At 52.6% G+C, this 21,499-nt stretch overlaps 1 protein-coding gene and 1 pseudogene across 1 annotated transcript; one reads left to right on the forward strand and one right to left on the reverse strand.

Annotated features, from left to right (window-relative positions):
* Nucleotides 1-2,574: 2,574 nt before the first annotated feature.
* Nucleotides 2,575-21,256, reverse strand: SPIRE2 (spire type actin nucleation factor 2). Its single transcript, XM_008702715.2, has 13 exons — nucleotides 20,900-21,256; nucleotides 18,201-18,281; nucleotides 17,905-18,069; nucleotides 15,771-15,857; nucleotides 15,388-15,511; nucleotides 15,108-15,277; nucleotides 14,433-14,622; nucleotides 12,490-12,611; nucleotides 9,453-9,587; nucleotides 9,257-9,324; nucleotides 5,055-5,082; nucleotides 3,912-4,027; nucleotides 2,575-3,606 (listed from the first exon to the last, which is right to left on the reverse strand). The coding sequence occupies exons 1-13, from the start codon at nucleotides 21,254-21,256 to the stop codon at nucleotides 3,384-3,386; spliced, it is 1,866 nt and encodes a 621-aa protein (XP_008700937.2). The 3' UTR covers nucleotides 2,575-3,383.
* LOC103673874 lies at nucleotides 10,852-11,432 on the forward strand (annotated as a pseudogene).
* Nucleotides 21,257-21,499: the final 243 nt, after the last annotated feature.

Here is a 21,499-nt window from a genome sequence, read left to right on the forward strand (position 1 = left end):
TCCAAATGCAGGAGCAAGAGGATTTGGTGTTAAGTGTGTTAGAAGAGTGGAGACATCAGCCTTGAGTGTGGCGATGGCACTGTACTAAATTCTTACATCCTGGGAATAGGTATCCCTACCGTTCACAAGTAAAGAAACTGGGATTCAGAGAGTTAACTGGCCCAGGTAGAACCTAGATTTGCATGCAGGTTTGTGGTTCCAGATTTCTTTCTTTCTTTCTTTCTTTCTTTCTTTCTTTCTTTCTTTCTTTCTTTCTTTCTTTCTTTCTTTCTTTCCTTCTTTCTTTCCTTCCTTCCTTCCTTCTTTCTTTCTTTCTTTCTTTCTTTCTTTCTTTTTCTTTCTTTCTTTCTTTCTTTCTTTCTTTCTTTCTTTCCTTCCTTCCTTCCTTCCTTCCTTCCTTCTTTCTTTCTTTCTTTCTTTCTTTCTTTCTTTTTCTTTCTTTCTTTCTTTCTTTCTTTCTTTCTTTCTTTCTTTTTTTAAGATTTTATTTATTTATGTGACAGACAGTCAGTGAGAGAGGGAACACAGCAGGGGAGTGGGAGAGGAAGAAGCAGGCTCCCAGCGGAGGAGCCCGATGTGGAACGCCGGGATCACGCCCTGAGCCGAAGGCAGACGCTTAACGACTGCGCTACCCAGGCGCCCCTGTGGTTCCAGATTTCAAATGAGGAAGGCCACTGGCAAGGACCAAGAAAGGGAGACAGGGACAGGATGGGTCATGGCCCCTAGGATCCCACTCCCTTGACCCTTGAGCTCCACCCCATCCTGCCTTCCTCTTAAGTTTGAATGTTCCTTTCTCAGACTGGGAATTGAGTCTCCAGAGACGCACAGAGGGAGAGGGTGTGCGCACACAGGTGTGCATGGCTGGTCGGTCTGTACTGGTCATCAGGATCTTGCAGTACTTCCCATTGGCTGATGTGGCTGCTATCTCTGGCCCCCCATGCCGCACCTGCTCCAGCCACTCCCCTGGAGTCCCCTAGAATTTACCCTCCCTGGTTCCCATAATCCTGCTATTTCAGGGCTGTGCTCAACACATGTGGAACCTCCAGGACACCACTCTTGTCCATTCTGATTGTCCAAGACCAGGCTAGTTAAATAGATTTTGTGTCACCCCTGAAGTGGTGTGACCATTTTATGCAGGTTTCTTGCCTCCGCTGTGGATGAAAACTTGGGGAGTCTCAGCCTGGAGCTGCTCCCTCCTTTGATCTTCCACAAGACAGCAGCCATGTGCCGCTGAGAAATGAAACATCAGGCCCAACCTGAGTGGAGAGCGTGAATCTCTCCCTGTACCCACCAAAGGCATGGCCCTCAGTAAGAAGCTTGGTTGTAGATGGTTCTAGAGAAAGTGAGCTCCGTTTGTCACAATCTAAATGAGGTAAGGCGGAGATAGGGCTTGGTTCAATGGGCTGACTGCCCGGCTTTCAGTAACTAGGGTCAGCAGGGGGCGAGCCCCCGCAAGAAGCTGGAAGCACCCTTCCAACTTCAGCTTCAAGATTTATGCAGGCCCCTTACAGCTCAGCCCAGCTGTCCCAACATGGGTTTTTATTTTAATTTCCAAGTATTCCTGTGTGGAGTAGAACCCGGGTTTCCCACTATTGGGAATGTGGGCCTGGCCCACTTCCTCACCTGTGTAATGAAAACAGTGACACAGTGCTCACCTCCCAGGAGCATCTGCCGATGGAAGTTACTGAACAAATGTAAGCTTTCCCATTGCTGGCTGTGTGGCCAGGAGCAAATCTTTTCCTTTTCTGTGTCTTTCTCTTTTTTTTTTTTTTTTTAAGAGAGGGAGAGTGGGGCAGAAGGCTCTATGCCCAGGGGGAAAACCAACGCAGAGCTCGATCTCATGACCCTGAGATCATGACCTGAGCCGAAATCAAGGACTGAATGCTTAACCGAGCCACCCAGGAATCCCTTTGCTTTCTCTTTTTTAAATGGGAGTAATAATACTCCCTGCTCCTGAAGTGCCCAGAAGTTTTGGAAGCTGGCTGCTTTTATTGGCTGTTTAATTCAGTGTAACTGAATGTCGTGGACCCCAGCTGATGAAGTACCCTCTCCTGCAGGCCCCTCTTTTACAAGTCCTGTCCCTTGGGGCCTCCTCTGGGCCCCTGTCCATGTAGCAGGCTATTAGAACCTGGCATCTGATAGTCCTGGGTTGAGGTCCCAGGTGAGCTATGTTTCTTTGGCCAAATTCCTTCTGCTCTTGAGCCTCGGTTTCCTCATCTATAAGGTGGGATGACAACAGAAGCCAGCTCCCAGATGCATGTGGCAGGCAGAGCACACAGGCTGCCCCCACCCTGTAAACCCTAAGGGAATCATCTGCCCAGAGAATGGGGATCTTGGGATGAGGCCAGAGGGCCAGGCTGGCGGCTTGTATGCACTAGGCTGAGCCACATCTAGCCCTGCTGGCCTTGGGACCAAGATGGCCGGATCGCGGACAGGAGGGGGCCTGAACACCGTCCTCTCGTGATGGGCACCCTGAATGTGCATCAAAGGGCAGGTGGCCCCAAGAGCTTCTGCCCTCAGAGAATGTGCCCACCACTGTGGCTCAGTAGTCCTCAGTCCACACCCCAGATGGAAGACCGTGAGACCAGCTTTATTAGGCCAAGAGCAGCTGTGTGTACAAACTTACAGAGTTCCTCCCTGCACCAGGGTCACCATCATCACCAGGGCCCTGGAACCAGCCCCATCTCTGGACCTCTGAGTCTGTGAGGACAGCAACGCCAGCCAAGATGGCTGGGGCATGGATGCTGGGCAGGGGGCAAGGAGTGAGCTTGGCCTTGGACCTTCCAGTTGGAAGGATATGATGCACCTAGGAGACTATCTGCCCACTCCTGGTCTTCCGGCTGCCTCTGCCAGCCAGGTTCCTCTCAGAGTGCTCCTGTCTACCTGGGGACCAAAGTATCCTGTCCCAGCCTGGACATCCACCCAGGGAGGGGAAGCTGCTGTGTTCTCATCCTTGGGATGGAGAAGAGAACAAACACAGGGGTGAGGGTCTTCCCAGAGCCCATCATCTGGAATCCACTGCTGTATCTCCAACCTGCCCTTCTTCCTGAGTGAGAAAACCCACTCCTGTCCTATCCCCTGCCCCAGCCAAGGACTCCCAAAAGGAAACAGCCTCCCCCAGGGAGGGTCCTGGAGTGAGCCTGACCCCAAAAAAACTCTGGGGCCAGGAAACAGGTATATAAATATATAGGCTGTGTGTATATATCATAGAAATGTATCTATATATGTATATATGTACATGCACACCCAGGAAGGCAGGCCAGCCGCTGTGCCCCAGGATGGGGAGTTTCTCAGCCAGGGGGCAGGACTAGCCTGGCTGCTCCCCAGAGGTCTGGCCACCTTGAAAAGCCTCTGGCTAGGTGGCCCAGGAAGGCTGAGAGCCATCACTTGAAGCTGAGAGTCCAGGTGTTAGGGATGTAGAGGGACTGGGTTTGGCGGGTACGGCGAGGCGTGGTGTTGAGGGCGTCCACACTCTTGCGGCTAGAGCGTACCACGTCTGCCACGAAGCTGGAGCAGTCACTGCAGACGTCCTTGAGGACACAGCCATGGGTGTAGATGTGTGGGAATGCCTCCTCCACACTCTGCCACTGCGGCCCCTGAAGCGATCTGGAGTAGGACAGAGCCGTCAGGGAAGTGTCCCTCCTGTTTCTCCATATCCACAGCCCACCCGCCATACCCCCCCCACATCCCCTCCCCCCAGCAAAAGCTTTTCCTCAAGAGTTAGCTGGAATCCTGGGGTCTGCCCACCAGCTCAGCCCCCAGGCGCCTCCGAGACATCTCTTCCTAGACAACCGCCTCGCATTTCCATGTCCTGGGAGTGTCCCAGCAAACCACCCCACCCACCCCAGCTTCTGTATTACTATCAGTGCCTGACTACCGCCGTGACATCAGCAAAGGGCAAAGGAACACACTGGAAAGCGTCTCTTCTCTGGGTCGGTGTAGTTTTGGTAGCTGACGCCCTCCGAGGACTCTCAAAGCCCAGCGTGTAGACGGGAATGTGTGCGAACTTCTTGGACGGCATCTTCATCTACGATACAGAGGGAGATGCGGACAAGTCCCCACCCAGACAGGCGCATGCACCCACACACACCCGCGGACAGCGCCTGCTCTGGGCCCGCGGGACACTCTGGGAGTGTCTAGACATCATCATTTGCCCTCCGTGTACTCTCTGGACACCCACTCCATGCCCGTCTGGAGACATGGGCCCCCTCGCTTGGTACCCACACCCAAGCACCATGCGTGCTCATCTAGACAGACACTCGTACCATATACGATGGAGCGCATGCCCTGCAAGCAGTCAGTTCTGAATGTTGGCAAGGTGGAGGGCTGGCAGCAGTGCGACGGCAGAATACAAAGGGTTTGAAAGTCATGGTACTAAAACCCCTTTCTGGCGGCCCTTGCTTCTAGGCTGAGATGTACTGGGATGACATAGTTTTAAATGTGACTACCCTTCCACGTCTACACACCTGCAGGCACAAAGATACCCCCGACTGCTATGAAGAACCTGTCCAGAAACGTCCAAGGACGTTGTACTGTCAGAAGGTAGGGCTTTCAGAGGGCAAGGGAAGGGCTTTTCTTGGTACCAGCCTGCTAACATGGAATGTCAAGGAACATTTTTTTTAAAAGACCACCTACAAAAGGACCACCTATGAGTCTTTAAAAACTACAGTCTTGGGGCACCTGGGTGGCTCAGTCGGTTAACAGTCCAACTCTTGATTTTGGTTCAGGTCACGCTCTCGAGGTTGTGAGATGAAGCCCCACACTTGTCTCTGTGCTCAGCAGGGAGTCTGCTTGAGATTCTCTCTCCCTCTGTGCCCCCACTCAAAAAAAAATAATAAAAAAATAAAAATAAAAACTATACAGTCTTGGAAAGTGTAGGAATGGGTTCTATGTGGAGGAAGGAGATGGACAAGGTGGCTGGTCCATGTGTGACCAGCTCATGGGAGACAGCAGAGCCTCCCCCGCCACCAGCTCTGCCCCTCTTGACAAGCCAAGTCAGCCACAGGATACCTCACACCCCTGGGAGCCTTGCTCAGACCCCAGACGATCCTCACCTTTATGCTACAGGAAGTGCAGACAGCCCTGGAAGGGAAAGAGGAGGGTCAGCCGTGAAGAGGCCGTAGAGAAACCGTTCTCGCTGGTCAACTGCCCTGCCCCTGCTCAAGCCCCAGTTATTCAGTATTTCACTTTTTTAATCCCCAAATCTTGCTTTTCTTTTTAACTAGCTGTACATCCAAAATATTTCTGCCCCTCACGGCTCTTTCTCTGGACGGTCTGGTCTGCGATTCCTCATGCTCTGCACTTGAGTGTGCCTGACACTCCCCACCACAAGCCCCACCCGAGCCAGAGGGGCCACAGTTGAGCGACTCAGTTTTAAGCAGTGATGAACATCTTTTTACTCCCCATTGCTGATTTCAAGAATGAATGCCTTCTTGTGAAAACCCCGACAGAGAGGACTGTGGTGCAGACCCTTTACTCCTGCAAAGCCCTCCGTCAGAAGCAGTCCCTGCTCACAGGTCTCCCTTCTCCAGATCTCAGTGTGATTCACAAAGATACACATTTAACATAACATAGAAATAAGTGAAATGGGGTATTATGTGTACTGTTCTATAAACATATATCAGGGGACAAATTGTCCAAATTCATTTTTTTAAAAAAGGATGGCACCCTCTTGCATGCCCATCTTATAATTGGTTTGCCGTCTAGAAACCTCTGGGTTAATTTTACCTTATTTCACTGTGGGTCAGGGAACTTACTTTCCATGACTTGAATCCTACATTTTTGAAACCTGTTTTATGACCCAGAATATGGTCTATTTTGGTCAATGTGCATGCACACTTGAGAAGGAGTCCGTTCTGCTCTGGTGGGGTGGAGTGTGCTAGGAATGTCAGGTCAAGCTGGTTGGTAGTGTTCAAGTCTTCTGTATCCTTAGTGTCTCTCTGTCTGCAAGTTTTATCAATTGTTGACAGAAGGCTATTGAATCTCAGATTATAACTATGGATTTATCTATTTTTCCTTGCAACTTTATCAGATTTTTACTGCACGTATCTTTGACCTCTGTTGTTAGGTATGTAAAGTTTGTAGAATGGTTCTTTTTTTTTTTTTTTTAAAGATTTTATTTATTTGACAGAGAGAGATCACAAGTAGGCAGAGCAGCAGAGGGGGAAGCAGGCTCCGCTGAGCAGAGAGCCTGATGCAGGACTTGATCCCAGGACCCTGGGATCATGACCTGAGCCCAAGGCAGATGCTTAACTGACTGAGCCCCCCAGGCGTCCTTGTAGAATAGTTCTTTTTCGCCTTTGTCATTATGACAGGAACGCCTTTCTCTCCGATGCTCTTTGCCATCGCCATTGACACGAACACATCATCTTTCTTTGGACGAGCACTGGCATGGCCCACCTTTCTCCATTCTCCTTCTAACAAGTCTTTGTCTTTTCATGTCAAGTGCGTGTTTTGCAGGCAGCAGACAATCTTGCTTTCTTTACTCGTCCGTTGTTTAGACCTATTACAATTAAGGTAACTATGACACAGTGGGCTTTAGGACTCTCCTCTTGCTGTTTTCTTTTTGTCCTATTCTTTGTCCCCTTTTCCTTTTTATTAATCAACTATTTTTTAATGATTCCATGTCCGTCCTCTGCTTTCCTTAGTGGTTGCTTTCAGACTTACACTACACTTCTCTAACTTTTCACAGCCTCCTGTCAAGTCACATTTTACCACTTCACGTAGAGTACAAACCCTCCAGCAGCACACTTCTGAGCCCCTCCGGGGCCTTAATGCCATTGTTAGGGTACTGTTTTCTTAGAGATATGTTATAAATCCTCTGATATGTTGCTGTTCGTTTTGGGCCCGCCTGGTAATCACTGAGTGGGTACCAGACACTGCACTCCACCCTGTTGGGTGGTGGGTCTTGATGTACCTTGTCAAGAGTTACAAGGAAATAATCTTCTCTGTTCTCTTAGTAGTTGCTGCTTCTGCTGCTCTCCATCTCCGTGTCCATTCAGATTTCCAGCTGGTGTCATTTTCCTTCCATGAAGAACCTCATCGAACATTTGTTTTAGTGTGGGTCTCCTGCTGAAGAATTCTTTTGTTTTTGTATTTCTGGAGATGTTTTTACTTTCTGTCTTTGTTTTTGAAGCATATTGTTGCTGGGTATAGGGTTCTGGATGGACAGGTTTTCAGTCCTTCAAAAATGCTCTTTTACTGTCGTCCTCTTGCTCACATTACCTCAGCGAGAACCCTGCGACCACCCTGTCTGTCCTCTGTGCCTGTCTTTATTTGCGGGTTGATTTTAAGAATTTCTCTTGGGGCAGCTGGGTGGCTCAGGTGGTGAAACATCTGACGCTTGATTTTGCCTCAGCCCCTGTCAGGTTCCGCACTGAGCATGGAGTCTGCTTGTCCCTCTCCCTCTGCTCCTCCCCCTGCTCTCTCTCTAAAATAAATGCGTAAAATCTTTTTAAAAAAGAATTTCTCTTTATTACAGTTTTGATCAATTTAGTTAATATGTGTCTTGGTGTAATTATTTTCATGTTCCTTGTGGTTGGGGTTGAGTTTCTTGTGAGCTTATATTTTTCATCAAATTTGGAAAACCTTTTTAGCTATTATTTCTTCAAATGCTTTTTCTGTGCCCCCCCCACCTTTTTCTTTGGGGACTTTAATTACATCTATATTAGACTATATTTTCATTTTTTAAATTATTTTTCTCCCAGTGTTTTCATATTAGGTAGTTTCTGTTGCTTTCTCTTTGAGTTCACTGATTTTTTCTTCTGCACATTCTTCTGAATGTTCAATCTGCCATTAATTTTATCTAGTGTAATTCTGAACATTCATCCAAGCCTTCTGGTTTCTATGTCTAGAGCTTTGGGTCTTCTTCAAATCTTTCATGCCTGTAACTTTTTGAACATATGAATGTAGTTCAAAACTTTTAATGTGGGGACGCCTGCGTGGCTCAGTTGGTTAAGTGTCTGCCTTCAGCTCAGGTCATGATCCCGGGTCTTGGGATGGAGTCCCGCATCGGGCTCCCTGCTCAGCGGGGAGCCTGCTTCTAATTCTGCCTATGCCTGCCACTCCCCCTGCTTGTGATCCCTCTCTCTGTGTGTCTGTCAAATAAATAAATAAAATCTTTAAAAAAATTTTTTTAATGTACTTACCTACTAATTCTAACATCTGTGTCAGTTCTGGGTAATTTTGATTGATTTTCCTACCATGGGTCATGTTTTCCTGCTTCTTGACATGCCTGGTATCTTTGATTAGATGCTAGACATTTTCTCTTGCTGGGTGCTCAATATTTGTTTATTCCTGTTCTTGAGCTTTGTTCTGGGAAGCACTTAAGATGTTTGGGAATGGTTTGGTCCTTTTAGGTTTTGCCTTTTTGAAATTTTAGGTCTGGAACAATGCTCAGTCTGGGGGTACATAGTCCCCACTAGTGGGACAAGACCTTCCTCTGTGTCCCACTCAGTGGCTCATGAGTTACCACATTTCCACCACGATTGGTGGGAACAGACACTGTTCCTTCAAAGTTTTAGCACAGGGTCAGTACGCTGCTTCTGTAAAGGGTCAGATAGCAAACATTTTAGGTTGGTAAATGAATAATGAATAAACAAAGGATGTGGCTTTGTTCCAATGAAAGTTTATTTACAAAACAGGGAGTGGGCCAGATTTGGAGTCTGCCAGTTCCTGCCAGTCCTTGCTTCAGGATGCTTCTTCCCAGCCTTCAGTAATTTCCTTGACTGTATGGCAGCTAAGTACCCTGCTGAGTACTCCAGCGGATCTCACCCTGCGGACAGCTCTCTCCCTGCGGCAAATCTGTGCTAAGACCTCTAGCTACCTTGGTCTCTCTGGGTTCAGCATGACCACCTCTACTCGAGGAGCCAAGTGGCCTCTGGGCCATGACCTAAAAACTCCAGGCAAGTGAGGCAATGGTAGGGCTCACCCTGTCTGTTTCCTGTTGTTACCTGATATCCAGTATCTTGAAGTCGTTTCCTGTTCTTTGGGTTTTCTGTTTTTTATGGGGTTTTTTGGTTGTTTCAGGTGGAAGGTGCCTGTTCTAATGCCTGATACCCCACCTTGGCTGAAGGTGGGAGCCCCTTAGCTATTAAAATTAAATTAAATGTTATTTTCCACAGTTGCACTATTAGCCCACGATGCATGATAGAACATCCCCACACTCTCGGGAAGTTCTCCGCGACAGTGCTGGCGTAGAGACGCTTACCTCCTCCTCCCATGTTAATTCACAGCCAGGGTGCTTACAGAGGCTCACCTCTTGCAAAAGAGACAGGTGGGTGGCCAGGAGAACAGTGGGAACTTGGTTCGGCAGCAGCAGCAAATCTGGAAGAAAAGGCCCAGATTAGTTAGACCTGCCTGGTGAGGAAGCAGCCCAGGGTTCAGGTTGCCTGGCCTGCCATCAACTCAGGGCTGCTGCCTGATGAGGGAGCGCCGGGTCCAGGCCACCTTACCTTCCCCTTCCTCAGACTGCTGACAAGCTCCTTGTTCTGCAGGAACTTCTCCATCTCAGCCTTTACCAGAACACGGCGCACGCCCATCACCTCCTCCACAGTCAGAGCAAGGCTCTCCACAGGGTGGCTGAATTCCTGGGGACCAAAGAGTCAAGGGCTCAGTGCTCCTCAGGTCTTCGGGAATGAGGTCTTTCAGGAGTCTGTCCACAAGGAGGACTCTGGATTCTTTGTGGCCTCAGTCTACCAAGCCTAGCAACTTCCTAAAACACCCCGTTTTTCATCTCATCTACTCCTGGGAGCCACGCATGCTACCCGTGACTTTCCAATGGGGTCGTGCAACTACAAGCAAGCTTTGCCCTGACCTGGCCCCACCTACATGTCCGGCCTCCCCCCGGCCTCCTGATGACCACACCTCTGTAGCCATCCCCACCTGTGTTCACAGTGCTCTCCAGACCTGAAATGTCTACCTCCGTCCTTCCTCCCCACCGGCAAATACACACCACAGCCAGTCAAAACCAGCCAGGGTCCCCAGGCCCACCTCTTCTCGTGGAACCCTTCACCACAGAGCTCTATCCTCCCTGGCTCGGAAGGCCCCAGGCGACCTCCTGCCCAACTCAGTGCTCACCAACCAGCAGGGCTCTGAGTCGGCCCATCGTAGGTGGCGTGTGTCCTACCTGCCACACCTACCACTTTGGGCCACCATGGTGAGTACATCTTGTTCAGCCCCCTGCTCCAGGGAGGTCAGTGTAGAGCTCGACCTCTCAAAACCTCAGTGCCTCTCCTATAAAGTGGAGTTGTATTCCAGCTCCACTAAGATAACACATACAGCCCTTAGTGCAATACCTGGCACCCCAAATTTAAAATGTTAGCTACTGGAATGAGGCATCATGGGAGGCACCAGCCCATGAGGGTGCCACAAAGACGGGAGTTGGGAGACCGTTGTTTCCTTCCAGGGAATTATCCTGTTGTCTGGGAGGGTCTGGGGCCCCGTGTTCTCATTCCAATCTGAAGCATCAGGTCCTCTGGCTTCTGATCTTTGTTTCCAACAGCCTGAACCCCAACCTGTGAACCTTATACATGTTACACTAACAGCACACGTGGCCAAGAAGTCTCACGTCAGGAGCAGAGACCAGCAGGCTGCTCAACAGGTCGGCTATGAGTGCGTGTTCAGGGCAGACGGCCGCTGAGATTATGTGATGTTTGATAGCCAGACCTCTCAGAACGCACTCTCGAGATGTGTGCTAAGAAGAATACACTTATGGGAACTGTCATTTTAAAATATGCCCTCCCCAATTAATTAATTAAAAGAATATATTGAGGCGCCTGGATAGCTTAGTCGGTTAAGTGTCTGACTTGATCTCAGCTCAGGTCTTGATCTCAGGGTTGTGAGTATATATACATGTCCCGCCAATTCGTTGACATCCCTTCAAGAAGTGAGCCTTCCTCTTTCCGGGCCACCCCTGAGTTGCATGGGGCTCGCACGTGCTCAACACTCAGTTCCACCTGTATCCCACCACCGGGGCTGAGGAAGGCCCTGCTGCTAGAGGTGTCATGGACATTAACACTGCTTTACAAGAGGGGCTGGAGACCGCCCTCATCCACAGTGGCCTAGCACGTGGAATTCACGAAGCTGCCAAAGCCTTAGACATGCACTAAACCCGTCTCTGTGTGTTTGCAACGACTCTGAGGAGCCTGTGTGTCAAGCTGGGGGAGGTGCTCTGTGCTGGGCACCAGATCGACCTAGTGAAGGCTGACGACAATGAGAAACGGGGGGAATGGACGGGCCTCTGTAAACCTGACAGGGAAGGAAGACCCCGTAGGGGGCTTGGTTGCAGTTGGGTGGTGGTTAAAGAGTACAGCAAAACGTCAGGCCAAGGATGTCATCAAGGAATACTTCAAATGCAAGAAATGTGGGGCGCCTGGGTGGCTCAGTCGTTAAGCGTCTGCCTTCAGCTCAGGTCATGATCCCAGGGTCCTGGGATCGAGCCCTGCATCGGGCTCCCTGCTCGGCGGGAAGCCTGCTTCTCCCTCTCCCACTCCCTCTGCTTGTGTTTCTTCTCTGGCTGTCTCTCTGTCAAATAAATAAATAAAATCTTAAAAAAAAAATGCAAGAAATGAAGAAGTAAAACACTTGGTTCTGGTTCCTCACCAAAAAAAAGGAGGGGTCCTGAATTCCCCCCGAGGGTGTATTTAGTGACTCACTCATAATGAAGAGATTTAAGTGGAAATAACAACGACTCACTTATGACACCAGCTTCTGCCCTGCTGTCTGAGACCACGAGCGCTGGGGAAAGCCCGCCACCATGACCTGAGGACACCCAAGGGCCCTGGGGAGCGGTCTGCGTGTGGAGGCACTGAGGCCTCCCACCCACAGCCACGTGAGGGGCCACGTTCCAATGCAACCTCCAGGGAGGCCTGAGCCAGGCTGCCTTGCTGAGCCACTTCTGGACTCCTGACCTCGGAAACTATGTGAGATAACAAAATTTTGTTGTTTATACTTTTAAGTTTTGGGGTAATTTTTAATGCAGCAACAGATAATATAGGTCTTAGCTGGGGAATATCAGTAGTAATACTACCTTACATTTATATGGCACTTTTCGAAGTATTTGAGCCTCTTGACAAAACGTCAAGGAAAGGGTGATGACAACACCATTGACACATGGGCATTTCACCACTGTCATCCCTCTGATAAAATCCTGCACCAAAACTGAGGAAGCCCAGGGGAAGAGTCAAAGTCCTGCCCCCATAAAACGCTGTCATGTCTCACTGCGTTCAGCCACAGGGCTCCAGTGTCTCTCGTGTCTTAACCCTCACTGACCTGGAACTAAGAACTTCAGACGTCCCCTGTCCCCTGAGCAAGGGCCTGTTTTGGCCAGGCGGCTGCCGTGCCCAGAAGGCCCAGAGCAGACTTAGCCACACCCTCTGAAGGAGCGGGCCCCACTCCTGCTGGGCCTTGTCCTGCGGACAGGTGAGGACAAGGGTCCCAGAGATGCCCCCCCCCCCCCAGTGACTGTGGACAACAATGACTCTCGCTCACCAGCCACAGGTGATGGGTGTCTGGGGCCGCAGAAGCCTCTGGCTGGTCCTCTGCTGAGCCCAGGCCACTGTGTGATAGGCAGCTGGGGTCAGGCTGGGCCTGGACACTCACAGGGGAGGGACCTGGAGTAAGAGCACAGAAGCCCTGTCAGGACAACCTTGCAGAAACTAGTGTGGGAGGGCTGTGCCCAGGGGGTGAGGGAGACAGCTGGCCGGGCAGTAGGGACCGTGGGGGGAGTAATCAAGCAGGAGGACACATAGCACGTCAACCACATCGGGGGCACATGAGTGCGGCAGGCCCAAGGGACCTCTGTGGGGGGCCCCATATCTGATCCCTGTTAACGAGCCAACGTGAGGCGTCCCAAAGCAGCCAACAGTGAAAGCAGATCACAGCAGTCATGCAGGAAGCCTGCCTCCGCTGTTAGTGCCGCTCACTGCTCTTCACGCAGAAGGGGACGGAGGAGAAAGAGGCAGATTCACTTCCACCACGGGGTCTCTGAGTCTTGAGGACAGTTGTGGGGGGACCATGAGGTATGGAAATGGCCTGGACCTCTTCACTCCAGAAAGTGGATCAGCTACCAAATGGCACCCCGAGAGTGGCGAGACAGCAAGAGGGTGGCTCAAGGTAACCTTGAAGGCAGAGGAGGTGGCCTGGCCATGTCTGGTAGAAGCAGTGTGTGAGGGAGAGGGACAAGCCCGTGTCCTGTCAGCACTTTGGGGAGCACAGCCCTTACAACAGTGGGACTAACTAACCCTGTGTGGCCAGTAGCACTGTTTTGACCTCTGTGCTGAGCAACAGGGAAAGGAGGTGATGGTAAGTCAGGTTCTAGAGTGGTGTGTGCTGCATGGCCCATCTGGTTCATTGCAGACACCTTTTCACTGACAGAGAAAAATAAAAATAAAAAGACTAGAAAGATCTGTCAATCATCTATCCATCCATCCATTTGTCTACCCACCTGCCCATCCATCCATCATCTGTTCATCCATCTGTCCTTCCATCATCCATCCATCCGTCCACCCATCATCCATCCATCCATCTGTCCTTCCATCATCCATCCGTCCACCCATCATCCATCCATCCATCTGTCCTTCCATCATCCATCCGTCCACCCATCATCCATCCATCCGTCCTCCCATCATCCATCCATCTGTCCTTCCATCATCCATCCATCTGTCCTTCCATCATCCATCCATCTGTCCTTCCATCATCCATCCATCTGTCCTTCCATCATCCATCCGTCCACCCATCATCCATCCATCCATCTGTCCTTCCATCATCCATCCGTCCACCCATCATCCATCCATCCATCTGTCCTTCCATCATCCATCCGTCCACCCATCATCCATCCATCCACCCATAATCCATCCATCTGTCCTTCCATCATCCATCCATCTGTCCTTCCATCATCCATCCATCTGTCCTTCCATCATCCATCCATCCGTCCACCCATCATCCATCCATCCACCCATCATCCATCCGTCCATCTGTCCTTCCATCATCCACCTGTCCATCGTCGTCCATTATCCATCTGTCATCCAACCACCCATCCATCCACCCATAATCCATCTGTCCTTCCATCATCCATCCATCTGTCCTTCCATCATCCATCCTCCATCCATCCAGTTTTCTTTTCATATACCAATATATTAATAGTAATTATCTCTAAATATTAGAATCATGGTGATGTTTTAAAGCTTTTAAAATGTTTTATAAAAAATGTGGATTACTAATTTGATAATAGAGTTTTCAAGTTAAAAAAGTGGGGGATGCCCGCCTGAGGCAATGAGGGAAGTCTGGGCTTGAACTTTAAATGCGCTTCTTACAGCTATGAGCTCCCTGTACCCTCTGGGTGCTGCCTGCTCAGGACGACAGTAGGACCCAAGCCAGGACATGATGCTCACAGGACAGAGTCAAGGGAGAAGGGGGTGAGAGGCCCCACTTGCCTTGCTCCTGGGTGCTTGGCCTCCAAGTGTGCACGCTGCCTGTGCGGGGCCGGGATGATTCCAACCCTCCTTGGGGCTGAGTGGGTGGCTGCAGGCTAGAGGCCACTTTGCTCCGGAGCTGGACCAGGTCATGCTCTGAGAAAGAGCGGTCCCGCTTCAGTGTCACCTCCCCACACGGAGACTCTTCCTCCTGTGGACACACCAGGTTCAGCCCTGACCACTGCCCACCAGCACCTCCTGCCTGTCCCTGGACTGGCAGGGACTGCTGCTGGGCCCACTGAGGCCATGGGGCCATCCTCTGCTCACTGCCCAGCCTGACTGTCCTCTAGAGAGTGGAAAGCAAGGACCTTGAAAAACCAACCCTTCCCTGAGGCCTATGGGAAGTCTTGGAGATGACTGGTCTGGTATCAGGTGCAGCCCACCCAGATTGCTACCACCCCTGGTTTTCTTGGGCTCGGAGGGCAGTGAGGACATGCTGGGGAGTCCCACTGAGGCACACTGGCTTTTCACATCAGCCACGGGGCTGTTCAGCTTCCCAGCCCCAAGATGATGGAGCACGCACATTCCAGCCCTTTCTGTGCGATGGGAAGAGGAGGCCCAAGGCCACTGTTTCAGCCACCGTCTTGCCCCTCGTCCTCCTCCCTGGGCTCTTCCCAGGAATCCGTGGGCTCTGACCTCAGACGTGTTCATCTCCTCCATCTCAGCCAAGGTCGGTGCCTTGAGCAGGACCCGGGGCCGTGGGCGCTGCGTGTTGTTCCCAGCATCCACGATGGACAGGTTGGTGCAAGAGGTGGATTTGGTTTCCCCAGAACAGGCATTGAGGATGCAGGGCAGAGAGCCAAACCCTGGTAGAAGCACAGAGGTGGAGCAGGACAGGAGAGTGAGGGGGTGGGGACGGAGGGGGGAGGGAGCAGGGAAGGAGGGAAGGTGGGAAGGAGGGGTGTCCCATGCTCACCCCGGCCACCCCAGCGCTCGCCCCCCACCGGGCGCAGCCTCCGCTCCTGCTTGATTTCCTCCAGGATCTTCTCGTGCAGGGTCCTCTGCTTTTGGGGTAAGGGGCGAAGCCTTCTCTCTGAGACCTGGAGGAAGTATGGCAGCTCCAGGAAGGAAGGGCAGTGGGCTGTGACACGGACACGCAAGTGGGGAGGAACCCTGGGGACACAGCCAGGCCCATCAGGAGCTGACACAGCAGGGGGCAGACGGAAGGTGCCCCGTGTGCTCCTGGGGCAGGTCCTTCTCAGAATCAACCTTCCAGCACCTCCCTCGGTGGAGACGCCATTCTGCCCTTGGGGAGGGGAGGCCGAGACACCCTCCCTCCCCCCCCTGCACAGCCGGTACCTGTTTCAGTGGAGGCCGGGAGCGGATAAAGTCCAGGATGAGTTCGTGGGCATCCTTCTTCACCCTGGGAGGGATGTCTCCATCGACCTGTGGGGGAGGCAGCCGAGGCTAAGAGCTCGATACCACACAGGAGCTGGGGCTGTGGGAGGGCTCACTCAGCCCTGAGCAGGGCCTGGTCCTCACACCATCCCTCCCCTCAGGGGCTGCACAGCAGGTACAAGGGCCGCAGTGAGCACCACTAGCTTCCCCACATCTCAGATTCTCCATGTGGAGATGAAGGTCAGTGGCACCCCTCTCATCCAGCTGTCCTACGAATGAAATGAACTCGCACATTTAAAATTTGCAGAGTGAAGCCAGCACACAGCAAGAGCTCTGTGAGCATAAAATAGGAAATTCTCACAATCTCAGCTCCTGCTGCTGGTCCTCCAGAATTCTCCACACATCCCTTCTCCATGTCCTTGTCATGCCGTGTCCCTGACATCACACCATGTCCACGTCCTTGTCACACCGTGTCCCTGATGTCACACCGTGTCCCCAGCATCACACCGTGTCCCTGACATCACACCAGGTCCACGACATCATACCGTGTTCCTGTCCTTGTCACACCACGTCCCCGATGTCACACCGTGTCCCCAACATCACATCGTGTCCCTATCCTTGTCACACTGTGTCCATGTCCTTGTCACACCACATCCCTGACATACCATGTCCATGTCCTTGTCACACTGCGCCCCCGACATCACACCACGTCCCTGACATCACACTATGTCCTTGTCACACTGCATCCCTGTCACACCGTGTCCATGTCCTTGTCACACGATGTCCCTGTCATACTGTGTCCCCAACATCACACCATGTCCCCGACATCACACCATGTCCCTGTCCTCATCACACCGTGTCCCGGCATCATACCATGTCCATGTTCTTGTCACACCGTGTCCCCAATGTCACACCATGTCCCTGTCCTTGTCACACCGTGTACCCATCACACCATGTCCCCAACATCACACCGTGTCCATGTCCTAGTCACACCGTGTCCCCCATGTCACACCGTGTCCCCGACATCACACTGTGTCCATGTCCTTGTCACACTGTGTCCATGTCCTTGTTGCACCGTGTCCCCAACGTCACACCACGTCCTTGTCCTTGTCACCGCATGTTCCCAATGTCTCACCGTGTCCCTGACATCACACCGTGTTCATGTCCTTGTCACACCGTGTCCCCAACATACCATGTCCCTGACATCACACCGTCCATGTCCTTGTCACACCGTGTCCCCAACATCATACCATGTCCCTATACTTGTCACACTGTGTCCCTGTCCTTTTCACACTGTCCCTGTCTTTGTCACATCATGTCCCCGACGTCACACTGTGTCCCTGTCCTTGTCACATCATGTCCTCGATGTCACACCGTGTCCCCAATGTCACACCGTGTCCCTGACATCACACTGTGTCCCTGTTCTTGTCATGTGTCCTTGACATCACACCATGTCCCTGGCGTTGCACTGTGTCCCTGTCCTTGTCACACCGTGTCCCTGTCCTTGTCACATCGTGTCCCTGGAGGCACACCATGTCCCTGTCCTTGTCGCACCATGTCCCTGACATCACACTGTGTCCCTGTTCTTGTCATGTGTCCTTGACATCACACCATGTCCCTGGCGTTGCACTGTGTCCCCGTCCTTGTCACACCATGTCCCCAACATCATACCATGTCCCTATCCTCGTCACACTGTGTCCACGTCCTTGTCGCACCATGTCCCTGACATCACACCGTGTTCCTATCCTCGTCACACTGTGTCCACGTCCTTGTTGCACCGTGTCCCCGACGTCACACCGTGTCCCTGTCCTTGTCACATCATGTCCCCGTCACACCGTGTCCCCGTCCTTGTCACACCATGTCCCCAACATCATACCATGTCCCTATCCTCGTCACACTGTGTCCACGTCCTTGTTGCACCATGTCCCCGACGTCATACCGTGTCCCTGTTCCGGTCACGTCGTGTCAGGTATGAGCCAGGTGCGTCGGGGGCACGTCTGCCTGCGTGCATCTGAATACCCAGCACACCGAGCAGGGGACCTAGAGCCACTGGCGGGCGGAAGGTCGGGGGCAGGCTCCTCCCCCAGCAGCTCACCATGACCTTGCGCAGCTTGTAGTTCCTGGCGCGGATGTCCTGCATCAGCATCTCGAAGGGGGTGAGCTGGAACTCGGTGGGCAGGGGGTTGAACTCCTGCTCCTGCACCTTCTTGAGCTTCACCCCGTGGCGGAGCTCCCTCATGAGCTGCACCCAGAGTCGGGCCTGGGCCCCCGAGAAGACGAAGATGGCCCTTAGACCCAGCAGGGCTCCCACAGGCCCTGGCACAGACCCTGGGCGGGGGGGGGTGGGTGCTGAGCCCTGTGTGCCAGGGCAGGAGGGGAGCCATAGCTTACCCAGTCTGTGTGTCCCAGGTTGTCAAGTTCTGCCAGGGGCTTCTCTGTCTGCAGCTCCTCGTCCCGAAGCTTCTGCAGCATCTGTTAGTCCAGAAGAAGGTGAAAGAAGCGTCATCATGGGGATACGGGCCCCGCTGGTCTGTCCATCCAGGGACAGTTCCTCAACACATGGGCTACTATTCCACCAGCTAAAAAAGGATGAGTGGGCATTTTTGGCCAAGGCTTTGGACCCAGAAAGATCTAGAGAAACAGAGCCCTTAGCTTTGGAACCATGTGGGACACTTGGTGTCCCATCAGCTCTCTCTGGCAGCTTCTCCTGAGCAAGGGCAGGGGTGAGAACACACCCCCCACCTAGCACCCACATAGAACTTCCTGGTTTGCAAAAGAACGCGCACCCTTCTCTCGCCTCATCTACACGGCCCAGAGAGGCAACGTGTCCTTCAGAGAGAGCGGATGCAGGGGAGCCCTGCTCTCTGTCATCTGTGAAGAGCTCCCCGTCTTCCTTCAGGTCCGGCTCACAGGACGCGTCCTCGGGAACGCCTTAGCCTCTTTGCCCAGGCCACATGCACCCCCGCCTTAGAAAAGCCACGGTTGCTTCTTGACACGTGACCCCCACTAGCGTTTTACAGTTCTCTACTTCTTTGAGTGTTGTCTGGACCACTGGCTCCATGAGGCCAGAACCACATTTATGTTTCTGTTTTCTCACCTTAGTATTCCTAGTCCCTAGCACAACATGACAGATGCTAGGTCTTAAATAATTGTTGAATGAATGAATAAATGGACGGATGCACAGGTGGGTAGGTGGATGGAGGAATGGTGGATGGATGGGTGGATAGGGGGGTAAGAGGATGAGTTACTCAGCAAGTCCTGGGAAAGAGACACAGGTTCGTATTTCCTCAAGTAGAGAAAATGCCGCCATCATGGTGGGGGCCAAAGAAGAACATGAAGGACTGTTAGGTAACTATTCTTTGTTGAGAATGGCAAGAAGCTACTAGATTCACCGCCTTCATTGTCCCGGATCTTGGCAGCAGCTGGAGACTCTGCTCCCACCAACTCCCCTACCCTGGAGAAGCATCGAACCTTTAGCACACAGCTCCCACCTCACCGCCCCCCCCCCCAAGACAGAACCGGTTGCCCTGGCTTTCACCCCAAGCTACTCGCTAAACTGCTTTGGGACACTCCAGAAAATGCTGCCAAGTCTCGGAGCAGCACATGGTGTGAGATCTGGCTGATTCTAAAAATAGACCTGTGTGTGATCTGGCAGTTCCTGTGGGCAAAGGGCATGAAGGGTGGGTCGCCCATCGCTCCTGGAGTTCTAGACCTGTCCCTGAGCAGGGTGTTTCTTCCTAAAATGCCAGCCCAGATGTGTCCCACCGAGAGACCCTCTTCTCACTCCCTGTCACTACCAATTCCCTGAACATCTCTTGGGTGAATTACTTGGAAGTCTAGACTTGTTTGCTCCTGCTAAAGAAAGAGCTTCCATTGTCTGGATAAGGAACTGATCCTAGCAACAGAACAGAGGACTTCAGAGCAAGAAAACAAAAGCATTAAGACCATCCACTAATCAGAACAGTAGAAGAAAATCTCTAAGACGCAAAGGTAGAGCGGGGTCGGCGGGGGGCAGGGAGTTTAGGCAGAGGGACCACCCACCCTTAGGCCATCAGGTGGGCTACAGATAAGGGCCCAGTGGCTCAGGCACTGTTGCTGACTTGTCCTGTGCTGGGACCCAGGCCCTGTCAATCAGAGCAATCCTGAGAATCTACCCACGAGTTCAGGGAAGCTGGTCCAGGGAACCAGGGACCAGCATCGGTCAATTCCAAAAAACACCTTCTGCCATTTAAGGAAGAGTGGGTGGAACGAGTTGCCCTCTACCAAGTCTGCATTTTCTCATCTGTGACTGCTGATGGGAGGCAGGAGTCCCTGTGCCAAGGCCCCTGCTTCAAGGAAGGATGTCAGCTCCCTCCAAGGGAGGAGATGGGACAGTTGAAGGAACGCTGTCAGCTAGTAATTCTGGGACCGTGAAAAGACAGGACAACCCTGGGGAGACCCCAGCTCTGTCTGTACTAGCTCTGCCTTGGGGCAAGGGACACCTTTCAGAGCCTCTATTGGCTTACCTGAAGAAAGAGTGGTGGAAGGCTACCGGGGCTGAATCTCCTACCTCCCCAAACTCCAAGCACACTGAGCACCTGTGTGCACAGGCCTGCAGTGCTGCCTGGAGCTCCCATTTCCGGAAGGAACCAGCACTGGGAGAGGATAGCCAGGCCTCGCTGGACACGGAAACATGAGGAGCTGGGAGGCAACAGGAAGGAGGTCCTGGGGCCAAAAGGCTGAGAGCCAGCTACTTAATGTCCTTGAACCTTAGCTCCTTCCTCTGCAAAACTGCTAAGAAGAAGGTGTTGGGGTCAAGGGAAAACCTGCAAAGCCTCTGAGATAGTGCCCAACCCTGAGAGCAGACAGCAAGGCTAGGCTAGTCAGACTCCTGAGCTGAGGATTTCCACCTCCTGCTGGAGAGACAAGATGGCCAGGAAGGTACCTTGGGGCCTTTTCCCCCTTACCTGTGATCCCTTCCACTTGCTCTCCACCTGGGCATACCACCCCCTCGTGCCCTGATCTGCTCCTGGCCCACCCTTCCCCTCCTTGGCTTCCAGGAAGCCCTGCCACGTCCTTGGCCCCTCCTTGACACATCCTTGCTCGCTCACCTCCTTGGCCTCACGGACCCTGGCAAGGAAGGCCCGCAGCTCCAGTGTCTCCACGAAGAGTGCCCGGCACACAGCCTGGTAGTGGGCCTGCGCACCCCGGGGGTCGGTGAGGCGCGCCGCACACAGCCGCATGGCCTGGGCGAAGGTGCGCACAGCGCGGGGGCCGCCCTCGGCCTCCTCCTCCTCCTCCGGGCCCCCATAGCCCTCATCGGCAGCCCCACAGCCGCTGTCCTCACAGTCGTTGTTGGCCATGAGGTCGATGAGCCGCTCCAGCTGTGGGCTGAGCTCTCGCTCCTCGCTGTCATCCAGACCCCAGTCCAGCGCGCGGTAAATGGCAAAGCCCAGTGACTGCACCATCTGCAGGACAGGGGCCCAGAGTGTCATGGGGAGAGGGGGGAAAGAGGGCAACCTGCAAAGGACCCAGCCAGAAGAGGGACAACGCCCCACGAATTACAAGACAACCTCCCCGAGATGAGAGCACAGCACGACTTCTAAGGCTGAAACAGCAGCAGCCAGCCGCCGTGCAGAGGGCACGCGCTGTGAGCCAACCAGACATGTCGCGGAACGGACAAGACGCTTTCCAAACAGCATGGCGCCCGT

This window comes from Ursus maritimus, unplaced genomic scaffold, assembly GCF_017311325.1.
Source record: "Ursus maritimus isolate PB19 unplaced genomic scaffold, ASM1731132v1 scaffold_19, whole genome shotgun sequence".
In the NCBI taxonomy this organism is placed as follows: domain Eukaryota; kingdom Metazoa; phylum Chordata; class Mammalia; order Carnivora; family Ursidae; genus Ursus; species Ursus maritimus.

What these genes read in the sequence shown, in the direction of transcription:
- SPIRE2 (XM_008702715.2), bottom strand. Translation starts at nt 21,256, where the DNA reads ATGGTGCAGTCACTGGGCTTTGCCATTTACCGCGCGCTGGACTGGGGT. An exon ending in ACCTGGGACACACAGACTGG is followed by an intron (nt 18,070 to 18,200) that starts GTAAGCTATGGC and finishes TCGGGGGCCCAG; the next exon opens with GCCCGACTCTGGGTGCAGCT. An exon ending in CAGAGAAGAGACGCTTTCCA is followed by an intron (nt 3,607 to 3,911) that starts GTGTGTTCCTTT and finishes GTCCTACTCCAG; the next exon opens with ATCGCTTCAGGGGCCGCAGT.